The sequence below is a fragment of the Pan troglodytes genome, chromosome 16, assembly GCF_028858775.2.
Source record: "Pan troglodytes isolate AG18354 chromosome 16, NHGRI_mPanTro3-v2.0_pri, whole genome shotgun sequence".
In the NCBI taxonomy this organism is placed as follows: Eukaryota; Metazoa; Chordata; class Mammalia; order Primates; family Hominidae; genus Pan; species Pan troglodytes.
The window spans coordinates 44,364,446-44,379,587 of NC_072414.2; the positions used below are offsets into that span (position 1 = coordinate 44,364,446).

At 40.9% G+C, this 15,142-nt stretch overlaps 1 protein-coding gene across 6 annotated transcripts in view; it reads right to left on the bottom strand.

The window, feature by feature from the left end:
- Window positions 1–15,142, bottom strand: part of MYO5A (myosin VA) — a 223,688-nt gene that overhangs the window by 70,455 nt on the left and 138,091 nt on the right. For all 6 annotated transcript variants that reach the window (XM_009429146.5, XM_009429147.5, XM_016928253.4 and 3 more), the window contains 7 exons: window positions 13,191–13,316; window positions 11,782–11,865; window positions 8,120–8,281; window positions 7,051–7,148; window positions 3,759–3,845; window positions 3,562–3,670; window positions 272–483 (listed from right to left, as the gene is read on the bottom strand). In XM_009429146.5, coding sequence (XP_009427421.3) covers window positions 272–483; window positions 3,562–3,670; window positions 3,759–3,845; window positions 7,051–7,148; window positions 8,120–8,281; window positions 11,782–11,865; window positions 13,191–13,316 — 878 coding nt within the window. The remainder of the gene's footprint in view (window positions 1–271; window positions 484–3,561; window positions 3,671–3,758; window positions 3,846–7,050; window positions 7,149–8,119; window positions 8,282–11,781; window positions 11,866–13,190; window positions 13,317–15,142) is intronic.

Consider the following 15,142-nt stretch of genomic DNA (forward strand, 5'->3'; position numbering starts at 1 on the left):
ATTTCCTCAAGCCCAATATAAAAGTATCAAAAATAAAAATTTTGAGGACATAAGTAAGCAGCAGTTTGTAAATGTTTTGAAGATAAATCTGAATCATTCATAAGGCTGAGTGAAATTTTATTCTATTTAGCTGTCCTATGAGTTAATTTGTTGTCCCTTGGAACTAAGAAAAGGTGAGGTGTTATCTTTTCAGGTACGGTGACCAGTCAAAACTGTCCTTGGTTGGACAGTGAATTAGATGGGCACTCTACTCTGTCCCCAGGAGACCTACCATCGGGCCTGGTAGCCCCGCACGTATCTCTGCACAGTGATGGCTGCCTTCCGCATGCGTAGGTACTTCTTTCTCAGCAGCCACCCTCGGATGGTCTTCTGGATCCGGATGCAGGCAGCTCTCAGTTTGTCGGCTCTCAATTTTTCTAGATAGGCCACTTGACCGGCACGGAAAAAGATCTTTGTCTTACCAAACTGGTATTTGTCCTTGTCCTATTTTTGGAAGAAATTGTATATTCAGAAATAATAATCATATAAGTGAAATTTAAAAGAAAAAATGTCTAAAAGCAGAATCAGTAAAGGAATGACTCTATTAGCTAAAACTTGGGCTACATCACAATTAACTAATGGAGCCAGATTTTTAATCCTATGCAAGTTGAGCAAATAGAAGGGATTTTAAGAAAAACTGCAGTTTAAGAGTTATTTTCCAGAATTATTCTACCTGGAATTATTATCTGAGGCCCAAAACTTGGTTGTGGGTTATAGGCAGTTATTATTTGCTTGTTTGTGTTTTAAACATCTCAAGGAAATGGAGATGCTGACTCTCTCTGACTGACCCAGGTTGTAAGGATTACAGCGGGCTGTATATTCCATGAGAAGCTGAAGGGACAAAAACACCAGTGTGAAGAATAAGGCAGGAAGAAACGTTTATGAAATAAAATTCAAAAACCAAAAACCAAAATCCTTGGGTATTCATATTGAGTTATGTTTCTAAACAGTTAGCTCTTGGCTTTATCAATAATATCTGAAAACAAACTAACAAAACCCCATAAATATGTTTAAAATCCTACAAATTGGCCGGGTGTAGTGGCTCACGTGTGTAATCCTAGCACTTTGGGAGGTCAAGGCGGGCGGATCATGAGGTCAGGAGATCGAGAACATCCTGGCCAACATGGTGAAACCCTGTCTCTATTAAAATACAAAAAATTAGCCGGGCATGGTGGCATGCACCTGTATTCCCAACTACTTGGGCGGCTGAGGCAGGGGAATCGCTTGAACCCAGGAGGTGGAGGTTGCAGTGAGCCAAGATCGCGCCACTGCACTCCAGCCTAGCAACAGAGCAAGAATCCGTCTCAAAAAAAAAAAAAAAAAATCCTTTCAAACTCCTTTTACAAAAACATAATCATTTATATTACATTGTGATTCACCTTATCTAGAAGTATGCAAATCATTAATCATTCTTGCATCAAAGAATGGAATTTATATATAAGAATCATTACTGTGATCTGGAATTCTTTTTTTTTTTTTTGAGATGAGTCTCGCTCTGTCTCCCAAGCTGGAGTACAGTGCTGTAATCTCGGCTCACTGCAGCCTCCGCCTTCTGGGTTCAAGTGACACTCCTGCCTCAGCCCCCTGAGTAGCTGGGATTACAGGTAAACACCACCATGTCCAGCTAATTTTTGTATTTTTCGTGGAGACAGGGTTTCACCATATTGGCCAGGGTGGCCTCAAACGCTGGGCCTCAAGCAGTCCGCCTGCCACGGCCTCCAAAAGTGCTGGGATTAAGGGCGTGAGCCACCATGCTTGGCCATGTGATCTGAAAGTCTAAGGGAAAACAGAGAAAATCATTTTTCCCTATGAGTAGATATCTCATATTATCTCATATATGAAACCAAAAAATCTGACACATCCACATATATCTAAAAAATCTACAATTATTTCAATTTAAATCAATAAAGTTTACACAGGAAACCTAGCTAGAAAAGTGGTCCTTACCCCCATCCCGCTTCACACTTCACACCAACCCTGCCTCCATCTTTCAGCCTCCTCTGCCTAACTAAATTCCCACAAAGCCCTGATCCAGGCCTGAAATGGCCTGGGTGAGAGGACCAGGAATAGGCCTGTTCCTACTTTCTGCTCTACATTCCCACCTGAACACAGGTTAGAAGGGGATTGGGCAGGCTGGGCGCAGTGGCTCACACCTGTAATCCCAGCACTTTGGGAGGCCGAGGCGGGCGGATCACGAGGTCAGGAGTTCAAGACCAGCCTGGCCAACATGGTAAAACCCTGTTTCAACTAAAAATACAAAAATTAGCTGGGTGTGGTGGTGCGCACCTATAATCCCAGCTACTGGGGAGGCTGAGGTAGGAGAATGGCTTGAACCCACGAGGCGGAGGTTGCAGTGAGCCGAGATGCCACTGTACTCCAGCCTGGGTGAAAGAGCAAGACTGTCTCAAAAAAAAAAAAAAAAAAAAAAAGAAGGGAATTGGGGCAAACTCAAAAAGCCCCAGTTAAAAAAAAAAAAAAAAGCATTACTGAGGAAGTGGCCTTAGCTCTTTCAAGGAAAAAATATTATTAACAAAAAAAAAGGCATCACATTTAGTTTACAGCTAGTAATTATGATCAATTAGCTCGAAGTGAGGTACTCCATCTAGGATAGTGTTAACCAAGTGAAAATATTATTTTAAAAACTTTTCATGAATCTTTAATTCTCTAAGACCAAGATCAGTAGTTCTCAAAATATAGTCCTCAGACAGCATCGGCATCACCCGGGAAATACAAATTCTTGGGCCCAACTTCAGACCTACTGAATCAGAAATTCTGATGGCGGGGCCCAGCAATCTGTATTTTAACAAGCATTCCAGGTCACAGTAAAGTTGGAGAACTCTTTAGCCTGGTCTGCAAGACTCTCTGTAACACCAATCTACATTTCCTAACCATTTCTCTACTGTCCCATACACAAATCTCACACTGCAAAAAACTGTTTTCTGAGCAAACCCTATGCTTACCCTGCTCTTACTCCCTCTTATAATAGTCTCCTTCCATTTTTGCATAACCTTACCCATTCTCAGGGCCTGACTCAAAACACACCTCTTTGATGAAATCTCTCCTTCCCATAGCTGGACGTCGCTTTGTCATCCCGATTTCTTGTTCCATTCATTCAGCATTTGATATAGGCACTACAGTTAAATATTATACTCGTCTTTAAAAAGTATTACTTTCCAAGTAAGACTATATTACCTGAGAACAAGCTTTATTTTTTCTTAATCACACAGCATTTGGCCTGGTGTCTTCTAGAAGTAAGTACTAGGTACACTTTTATCAATAATAATCAAGCTGTCTAAGAAGAATGTGTTTCAAATGTGGGTCCAGGCCTCACAGCTCTGCCTCCTGACGGTGGACTATCATCCTCGCTAGTTCCAGCATCCTAAACACAGTACTGTGCCCCTCTCTGATCCCACCCCGAAATGATCTGGATTAGTAAAATGTTATACAAAAGTTCCCGGGGCTTTCCAAGGTCAGAACCACAAGGCCTTCTGCTCAGATGACGGTAAGCGAAATCTTTCTCACCAGTATCAGTTTCTCTAACACATTCTTGCATGTTTGCTTTCTGTCACTCAGCACATCTTTCTGCTTCATTAGGACACGGTAGCGGCTGAAAAATTCTTGGTAAGTCCACCTATTAAAAGAAAACCATCTGAGTTTACTTAAAGAACTAGGATCTTCTCCCATTAGGATCCCTTACATCTGAAAAATGCCAGGCTCACCGTGAGGGGAAACCGGCCGCACTGATTCGGATGGTTTCCAGGACACCACATGCTCTCAGCTGCTGCACTGCCCTCTTCTCATCAAACCTACAAATAAAAATCAAAGCTGTTAGTCCACAAAGAACCTGGCTGGTGGCCACAAATTACTCTCCTCAGTCAGGGTGTAAATTCTTTCGTAAGAGCAAAATGGATAAATCAGAAAAGAAAGCTTTCAGAAGTCGGAGCAGTGATCAAAACGGAAAACTATGAGAGAATGGGGAGGAGACGATAAGCAGTAAAAATAAAGAGCTGTAAACATTACCTGCAACTCAAACCACAAACTCATAAGAGTGTGCTGGGCGAGGTAGCTCACACCTATAATCCCCGAATTTTGGGAGGCCCAGGAGGGTAGATCACCTGAGGTCAGGAGTTCAAGACCAGTCTGGCCAACATGGTGAAACCCCGTCTCTACTAAAAACAGAAAAATTAGCCGAGCATGGTGGCATACACCTGTAATCCCAGCTACTCGGGAGGCTGAGGCAGGAGAATCACTTGAACCTGGGAGGTGGAGGTTGCAGTGAGCCAAGATCGCACCACTGCACTCCAGCCTGGGTGACAGAGTGAGATTTTGTCTCAACAACAACAAAAAGAAAGTCCACTGAGCACATTTAAAACAACACAACATGGCTGGGCGCAGTGGCTCACGCCTGTAATCCCAGCACTTTAGGAGGCCAAGGGCAGGCGGATCACGAGGTCAGCAGTTTGATACCAGCCTGGCCAACACGGTGAAACCCCGTCTCTACGAAAAATACAAAAATTAGCCAGGCATGGTGGCAGGCGCCTGTAATCCCAGCTACTCCAGAGGCTGAGGCAGGAGAATCGCTTGAACCTGGGAGGCAGAGGTTGCAGTGAGCCGAGACCGCGCCATTGCATTCCAGCCTGGGTGACAGGGCGAGACTCCGTCTAAAACCAACAGCAACAACACAGCACTCCTTTGCACTTTGCCCATACTCATTTCATGGCATGGCCTGACAAGAAGCTCTCAGAAGTCATTAGCTCAGTATACAGAGCTCCCCTGGAATAAAGACTGGTCAACCCTGGAGATTTCTCTAATAGGAAGCACAAATTAAATATGCCCCATACGGTTATATATTTTTAAAAATTACTACTGTTCTAAACATAGTGTCTACATCAATCAACAAGATTTTTGTTTTGTATTACATTTTGTATTTATTTTACTCTAGGCAAATGGCATCTTCAAGTTAAAATGGCACTGAAGAGGAAGTAGAAAGGTTTCCCTTCAGCCAAATGATTGCTACTGTGACTCCCATAGTTAAGTTCTGAGCGATCCATCCGGGCCTCCCCTGTGCTATCTTCTCAGGTGTTCTGTTGGTGGTGGAAGAGCGGGTTGGTTGATAAAAGGTCATGGTCCTGAGGGCTGTCCGGGACAGAGGCCAAAGTGTAGCAGCTTCTTCCTGCTTCCCACTTCTTCCAGAAAGGACTTCTTGGTGATGAAGCAGAGAGAAAGACAGCAGTCCTTCAGAACTGTGCTCCAGTCTAAGGCAGAATCTCCAGACAGCAGGACTGGCACGGGGGTAGGGAAAAGGGCACTCATACACTGTGGAGGGGGTGAGGGGTGGGAGCTATTACAACCTTTGTTAAGTGTGCCTGGTCTTTGACCTATAAATTCCACTTCTAGAGTCACATTATCCCAATGAGATAATCAGACAAATATACAAAAATGTTTGGCACAGGATGTTTATTATAGCATTGTTGGAACAACTTAAATGGCCATCAGTAGGAACTAATTTAAATAAATATACTATGTCTACACAATGGGATACTCTGTAGCCATTATATGATTATGTGACTTTTTACTTACCAAAAGGGAAAGTGTTCACAATCTGTCAAGTTAAAAGTAAAGACTAAACAGCAATCATAGCACAAGGCCCCTCCTTTTGTCTCTCTCTCTCTCTCTCTCTCACACACACACACACACACACACACACACCCACACCCACACCCACACACACGGAGCATGGAGGGAAGGGAAGGTGGTTAATCAAGAACAATGTATGACAGTTAATACCAGTTATCTCTCTGGGTATGATGGATGCTTTTTCTTTTCCTTTTTTCTTTTTTTGAGATGAAGTCTCGCTCTTGTCCCGCAGGCTAGAGTGCAGTGGAGTGATCTCGGCTCACTGCAACTGCAGACTCCCAGGTTCAAGTGATTCTCCTGCCTCAGCCTCCCGAGTAGCTGGGATGACAGGCGCCCGCCACTACACCCGGCTAATTTTTGTTCTTTTAGTAGAGACAGGGTTTGACCATGTTGGCCAGGTTGGTCTCAAACTCCTGACCTCAGGTGATCCACCCACCTCGGCCTCCCAAGTGCTGGGATTACAGGTGTGAGCCACTGCACCCGGCTGACGGATGCTTTTTCATTTATTTTTATACTATTCTGTATTTCCTGAAAACTTTCTTTACAATGTACATGTATTACTTTTAAAATTAGAAAAATAGACTGGGCATGGTGGCTCGCGCCTGTAATCCCACTGGGAGGCCGAGTGGGGACGGATCACGAAGTCAGGAGTTCAAGACCAGCCTGGCCAAGATGATGAAACCCTGTCTCTACTAAAAATAGAAAATTAGTTGGGCATGATGGTGCATGCCTGTAATCCCAGCTACTCGGGAGGCTGAGGCAGGAGAATCGCTTGAACCTGGGAGGCAGAGGTTGCGTAAGCCGAGATCGCATTATTGCACTCCAGCCAGGGCAAGAAGAGTGAAACGCTATCTCAAAATAAATAAATACATACATAAAATTAGAAAAATATTTCTGTTTTGTAAAAAAAACTCCAGAAAGATTGATTCTCCCTTCATGCATGGTATCTGAAGCAGGAGGAGGTGCTGGTGAAAACAGACACCCTCTGATGATTTCAGCAGTGGAGAAGCAGCAGGTAAGCATTCGCCAAACAGCCTTATCCCAGCCAGTGCTGGTTCCACCTAATGCCCAAATGAACAAAAATCCCAGAGAGATCAATTGAAGCAAATTCAAAACAGAAAACAGAACCAGAATGCTTGGTTGACCTCAAGTTTTCAAATCTTCAGATGGCTGCTAATTTACTCTCACATTCTCAAAAGGGACAAAAACTGAAAAAATAATCTACTGACTAGTGGTTTTCCTCTACAAGGCATGAAGACTTACCCAAATATTTTTTTCCTTATAAAAATGTAAGGAAAATATTAGTTTGCTTGGCTGGTTTGGCACTTCTTATAAGATACGTACTTTTTCACTGGGTGGTTCAGAAATACTTACGTGAACGGGAACTTGAAGTCATTAGGCTTGATACAGCGCACATAGTGAGGGGTAGTGGCATTGAGTGTCTCCATAAGCAGGTGCAGGGAGTTTCTGAACTGCATGAAAAAGGGCAGAAGAGGGTATCAAGGCTTTGTCCAAAGTCAAAGTGAGGTAAAACAATGGGAAATTCCCTTCCTATGACACTAATGGAGAAAACTTTGCCACTTATAAACTTGAACCATCTTCAGAAGAGGAGCTGCCACAAAACAAGAATGCTAGGGCTTTTGGTTAAAATTTGCCTAAATTCTACCATTTTCATGCTTACTCTGCTAAATATAGATTCCTATACTCCCACTCCTTTTCCCCACAGGAAGCTACAGAAACCTGTTATGAGCTTAGTCATATGTAACTAACAATATAACCTTGCTTTAAGGCTATTTAATCACATAAAGTGGGAATTTTGATGGAAGATACTGGAAAACGTAGCAGATGACTTAAAAGAGTATAGGTAATGAATGAGAGAATGACAAAGGATAGGCAGAGAGGAGTTAAAATTAGGGACCTAGGATCAGGACTGGAGGCTGTGGACCTGGGTCAGGCCCTGTTTCTGTCTACACCAGGCACAGGGTCCCATGCACAGGACAGCAAGCTGAGGAGCGCTCAGCCTCCATTCAAAGCCCTACTCCCTGTTCAGGCACTAAGCATGTATGTAACATTTCCCACTCTCAGAGAACATAAGACATCAAAGAAAGGCGAGGGCCCTGTTCTGAAGGAGCTGACCGAGGCACTGTACAAATATAGAGACAAAACAAACAGAAAACTAAGCAAAGATGGGGTGGTCTGAGAGACGATATGCACGAGAGAATTAAGCTGTAGAGAAAATTACTTCGGGAAAGGCTTATGCAGAGTCACAGGTCTAAAACTGGGTGGAGAAGAGTTTTAGTGGATGGTGTCGTATGATCTCACAGTGAAAGCTCTAGGCTCTCCTCACCTGAGGATCCCACCTGGGAGGGTGAAGAGGGAAGATCTGAGGTTTCAGATGAGCCAGAAAGGAAGGAGCATGGCAGCGGCAGCTCCCTGAACTCACCTGATGCCCCACTGTTTTCTTGTGCTCTTTGGCCATTTGGCCTGGTCTGCCTTTGGTGGGCTTTGCAGGAGTGCGTGTGAGGGGTGTGCGCCCTGAGGAGGTGGCTGAGGTTGGACTGATGGCCTTCTCATCATCTTGAAATAGTTCTGGTAGCATCTTAAACTAAGTCAGAAACAATATAAAGAAATTACATTCTAAACCAAACTTGAACGCAAACCTTCACAAAAGAAATATTACAGAGATTCCCTTCCTTAAGTAATCACTGTCAGAGTCACACTCCAGAAAGAGTCAGTATCTGTGCTAAGAGCCAAGAATATGAGAGGAAGGTGAGGTAAGTGCTATACAAAAATAACATGGAAAAATGCAATAATTCTACAACCATGTCTGGGGGAAAGCAAAGTCAAAACTACTGCACCCGGACTTGAAAACCTAATCCACAGGAAGTGACAAATCTAAATATATTAATGGGCTTGAACTATAATTATTTTACGAGAAAAACAGTAATTGAAAGTCTTATTACCTCAGTTCCACAAACTGTTTTAGCATCAGGTGGAGAAAAACACTAGTCCAAGTTTGCAAGTTATTTATCAAGTGTCTACTCACCTGCTTTATTTGTCTACCTACTAACTTAAGTGCTGAGCACTAACTCAAAAACATCACCGAAAATCTCAGCACGAAAGGGTCATAAACAAATTCTACAATATTAGAGGGTTTTAAAAGTTATGAATAATAATTTTTGGAAGATAATTTGGGTTACAGAAAAAAAAGTTTAAAACCCTACCCATATCCTGTACATTTGATATTTGTTTTCAAGGGATTTATAACTTCAACAAATAATTCCTGTAATCAATTTTGTGTTCTATCAGGTTAGCAATGTGAAAGATTATTAAAAGATCTGGTACTCAATAAGTAGGTAGATGATATTAGTCAATATGGTTGGGAGAAATTTTATGGAAAAAAAGAGACTTCAAATGAATCCAAAGGAACATCTTGATGTATGTACATATCTTTACAACAGTGCCACATCCCATATAAATAAAACCAGTTCTTCTAATTAGTCAAGCTATATTTGCAACTATAATTATATATCTATTAACCTTAATACAACCTATTTAATCTTCATAACAATTCCATAAATTAGATGCTATCATGATTCTATTTTATAGATGAGAGATCTGAGGCATAAACTCAGTAGATGAACTGTGCTTCCCCTTATTAATCAGCTATACAGAAAGTAGAGGGTTAAAACTCATTTTAATGGTATTTGGTAGAACTGAAATTTAGTGGTATTTAGTCAAGTTGCAATTTATTTATATGCTTCCTGATATTAGATGTGGCCACAGAAGATTTCCTTATGGTGGAAAAATATCAAATAAGGCACCTTCTGATAAGTTTATAATTCCATATATATATGTATTTTTTAAAATTCCTTTTCAAGTTGTAAGCTAGAGGCTGCAGGAAAAAAAAGACAAAACACATAAATACACAAACATACTCCACACTGTATTACTACAAAATTAATTCTACTCAAAACACATAACACAGATATTAATCTTCTAAAATTAGTACTTCCAAGAGAACACATTTACACTATGTGGTACTGGCTTCTATCAGATGCAGTGAAATTATGAAGTTGATACTCCTAGATTGGGTTTCAGCAAAGACCAGCAGCAGAGGAAGCCTCCAAGCTATGTTAGGTAAATCACACACTGTCCCCACTTCAATGGAAACAATGTTACACAGACTGGCAGTCACTGCAAATGATTTGTCAGAATGCATACCCACCTTATGATGACTAAGGACTCAAAAGCCAATTAGAAAACTAAATCAGAATAAAGATAACTGATCAAAGATGCCTCAAGAATGAGAACCTGGCCAGGTGTGGTGGCTCACACCTGTAATCCCAGCACTTTGGGAGGCCGAGGTGGGTGGATCCCTTGAGACCAGGAGTTCAAGACCAGCCTGGACAACATGGTGAAACCCCATCTCAACAAAAAATTAGCCAGGCATGGTGGCATGCATCTGTAGTCCCAGCTACTTGGGAGGCTGATGTGGAAGGATCACCTGAGCCAGGGAGGTCGAGGCTGCAGTGAGCCCTATGATCATCACATCACTGCACTCTAGCCTGGGTGACAGTGAGACACTGTCTCAAAACAACAACAACAACAACAACAGCAAGAATCAGATGAAAACCTGTGAATGTTCTGTTTCAGCTAAATTACTTTGACAAAGTAATAAAACTAGAATTTTATCATTATTTATAAATCAAACCAATAAAGATCTTTAACTGAATAATACTTAGAGATTGGCATTGTGGGAATTTTCTCTTACATATCAATCCTGTAAACTATAAACAGTTAATGCCCAGTGCCTGTTAGACACTTTAACTCTTTTTTTTTGGAGACAGAGTCTCGCTGTCTCCGAGGCTGGAGTACAGTGGCACAATTACGGCTCACTGCAGCCTCAACCTCCCAGGCTCAAGTGATCCTCCCACTCAGCTTCCCAAGTAGCTGAAACTATAGCCATGCACCACCATGCCCAGCAAATTTCTGTATTTTTTTGTAGACATGGGGTTTTGCCATGTTGCTCAGGCTGATCTTAAACTCCTGGGCTCAAGCAGTCTGCCTGCCTCGGCCTCCCAAAGTGCTGGGATTACAGGCATGAGCTACAACACCTGGTCTCGACTTATTTTCTGAAGGTTAAAACTGGGATTTGGTCTTCATGTAATCTTTATATTATCAAAATAACTGATAGTAAAGGTTTTTATTCTAAAAACAACAGTCAAAATATTCATATACTATTCCACTGAAGTTAAAAAGATTCTCTTAGAATAAAATAGAAAAACAAAGACTGCCAGTCAGTAATCTAGAAGAATTCACATGAAAATTTTTAATTTTTAGCTGAATACCTGAATATTCATTTTGCTGACCTAAGTAACTGGCTTCCTGCTCTGCTCTCTGTGGGATGAACATGAGCCATGTTCCCCTCCCCATTCTTTCCAGATGGAAGGTCAAGGGATGGAGGGGATCAACCTAATCATCAATACAATGTAGCCATCGTAGCTCTTACCATCTGGAATATTCTTTTCCCTCTAGAAAGCAGTGTCTCTAGTACCTATGCCTAAGAAAAATAATTTCAAAGTGCTTTGGGCAACACCTGGAACTGCACTCAGTGATGATCCAGAGATCAGTCTCCATCTGGATGGAGTGCGTAAGGCCATGTTTCTAGTACCTCCCTTCAAACTGACAGGGCAGAAAGACTGTTTTCTCTCATGGCCTCTCACCAAGGCACAACAGAGTCTAGAACCACTGTGGAGGCAATAATTTCACACAAAACTGAAAGAAACATTGCACAGGAGTTAAAAGCACAGACACAGCAAGACAGCCTGGATTTTAATTTGGCTTGAAAACTCAGTAGCCATGAAGTCTCCGTGTCTCAGGTGCCTCATCCATAAAATAAGAGTCATTAGATGAGTTAGCATTTTCAATACATTTAGAACAGGACCTGACATGCAGCTAAATTACTTTGACTAACACACTAAGTGTTATATATTTGGTAAATTAAAAACTGAAACAGATTTTTGTTAAAAAAAATCATTTTTATTGTTAAAAAGCTAATGCTTTGAATACATCCTGGATTAGAGTAAGCCTATCCATAGTTACCTTGCTTGATTTAAGAACTTTAATTTGTTCTTCAAAAACGGTGTCTTTATTCTTTTCGAGAAATCCTTCACACTGGTATTCCACCTGAAAACACATGGAAAAATCTCCTTAACCGATAAAACTTTTGAATAGATATTATAATCATCAATAATAAGAATCTTTATTAGTCTCAGGCTATATGATCAACTCTCAGCAAACTGGTATTATCAGTCTTTTCCAAGAAACCAAGGCCATTCCTGGTAAGAAGTATGTTAACTTTAGAGTAAAACTCCTCAAATATCGTTTTTCCTAGGAAACAGTGGTAGCGCTGATTGTGATCTAAAAGATCCTCTCAGTTAGTGGGTGAGCAGATTAGATCCTCTTCTCCCATGCTGGCCAGAGAGTTCTTCCAAGGCTGACTCCTTGTATCTCCTTCCAACCTAGGTTACCATCAAGCAGTTGTGTTTCCTCTTACAAGAGATTACAGCAGGAGTGAGAATCAGAAGGAACAAATGAGTGTCTGATGGGGACAGAGGTGAAAAGCTGCTGATGGATGAAGGTGAAGGCTGGGGAAATATTGTATGATTTGGTAAAGCAGGACTACTTGAGAATGGACTATTTCTTTTCCAAAACTCCAGCAACTTCAGTTGTCTGCCACTCAAGGGGGTCAAAGCTTGCATGACAAAACCTTTAGGTGGCCCTAGGGTCATCTCAAGGCCTCTAGATGGAATTAGGGCAGACTTAGAAAGTCCTCAATCCCTAAAGGAGACCCTGTGAAACTTACCCCAAAGCCTACATCACAGTCTCCTTGAAATATAAATTACTCTCATTGCTTGTGATTTTCTAAGTACACTATAGAACTTGTGAAGCAGTAAGACAGTATGCCTTATTAGAAGGGACCCAGTGAATCAATCGCAGAGGGTGACACAAGTCCACAATTGCTATTCTGAAACCCTTGAGATCAGCTATGCTTTAGGACTCAGAATTTTTCAGGCATTTAGAGATGTAGTATGTACATACACCATTTTTTCATATTTCCAGCAGAATGGAAGGCAATGATCTACAACAAAACATATTCATATTTCTATAGTGAAATATGAATATTTCCAGCCTAACTGGGATAAAGACAGACTATAAATAATCTCATGTTAATTCAGATCAGAGATCAGGTTTAGCTAAACGAGTTATTAAAAAAAAAACAGTTTACAGAGATTCCTGGATTTCAGAATTATAGACCCATACTTATTTCACAAATAACTCAATTTAGGTTAAAGGAAGAGAAAACCAACATGTCAACACTAAAGACTGCTGTCCCTTGAGCCCTAAAGAATGCAAACATCAGCAAAAGAAAAAAAAAGATACCTCCTGACTATTGGTTTTTTTCCACGTTTAAGTATTCAAAAAGAAAAACTGATATAAAGCTTCCTTACTTTGTCAGCAAAATGTTGGATGATGAAAGCTTTGTTTGATAGACGAGGCTTTTCAAAGAGTGCACATTTGTTCAAATGTGTGTTGTACAATTTTTGGGCCCAGGTGTCATCTGTGCCTTTAGGCATCTATATTCATGGGAAAAAGGAAGAAAGAAAACAAGGTAAATACTGTGATTCCTCTAAAGCATCAACTGTCAAAAGATCTTTTTTTTTTTTTTTGGCTTTACCTAATAACTTTTACAATTCAATTTAGGAGTTCATTCCTTCCACATTTCATTGTTAGAGGCCAACAACCAATTACTAATGAATAGTATGACTGAGACCTTCTCATGGGCAACCCAGCCCAATCTTCGGGCAGTTCAATCTGCCTATATGAAAAATCATCAAATAAATCTGTTGTTGTTGTTGCTGTTTTTTAAACAACAAAAGCTGGCCGGGCGTGGTGGCTCATGCCTGTAATCTCAGCACTTTGGGAAGCCAAGGCAGGTGGATCACCTGAGGTCAGGAGTTCGAGATTAGCCTGACTAGAATGGAGAAACCCCGTCTCTACTAAAATTAGAAAAAATTAGCCAGGCGAGGTGGTGGGCACCTGTAATCCCAGCTACTCAGGAGACTGAGGCAGGAGAATCCCTTGAACCTGGGAGGCGGATGTTGCAGTGAGCAGAGGTCACACCATTACACTCCAGCCTGGGCGACAAAAGTGAAATTCCGTCTCAAAAAAAGAAAAACAAAAAAGCCTCCCAAGTTAAAGTTGAAATATCAGGGCTATTATGTACGTTTTTAAAATTCTGTTAAACAGAAAGACAAACATCACATGTTCTCATTTATTTGTGGGATGTAAAAATTAAAGCAATTGAACCTATGAAGATAAAGAATAGAAAGATGGTTACCAGAGGCTAGGAAGGGTAGCAGGAGGTTGTGGGGAGTGCAAATGGGGGATGGTTAATAGGTACCAAAAAATTAGAATGAATAAGCCCTAGTATTTGATAATAATTTAATTATACATTTAAGAATAAGAGTATAATTGGATTGTTTGTAACACAAAAGATAAATGCTTGAGGGGATGGATACCCAATTTTCCATGATGTGATTATTATACATCGCATGCCTATACCAAAATCTTATGTACCCCCATAAATATATACACCAACTAGTACCCACAAAAATTAAAAATTAAATTTAAAAAATTCTGTCAAATAAAGGTAACATCTGTAGTTACATAGTGAAACATTTCTATAATTCAGAAAGATATAAAATGGAGAGTAGTCTCCTCTTGCCATTTCCTCCAACTTAATTATTTCTCCCTCTCTTTTTTTTTTTCTTTTTTTTTTTTTTGAGACAGGGTTTCACTCTTTTCACCCAGGCTGGAGTGCAATGGCACAATCTCGGCTCACTGCAAACTCTGCCTCCCAGGCTCAAGTGATCATCCTGCCTCAGCCTCCCAAGTAGCTGGGACTACAGGTGCACACCACCATGCCCAGCTAATTTTTTGTATTTTTTTGTAGACGGGGTTTCACCATATTGCCCAGGCTGGTCTCAAACTCCTGAACTCAAATATCCACCCACCTCAGCCTCTCAAAGTGCTGGGATTACAGATATGAGCCCATCATGCCCGGCCTTCTTTAACTCTCTTTGAAGGCATGTATGTGAATAGGATAATTCTACACACTCATTGCATTTTTTTCAGCTTTGCAACAGTAGTATTCTCTGCATTATTTATGGCTACTAGGTTGTTACTGATTTTTTTGTTATTACTATGACAACTGCCACAGTTTTCTTCTTATATGTATATACCTTGGATACTTTTGCAAGTATAATCAAAGGTGGAATTCCCAGCAGTTCCATTCCTGGGTCAAGGGTATGTAGTTAAAATTATGATAAATGTTGTCAAATATCCTACAAAGTATGTTGAATGAATTCACGCTTTTCATCATGAGTACATATGCAATATT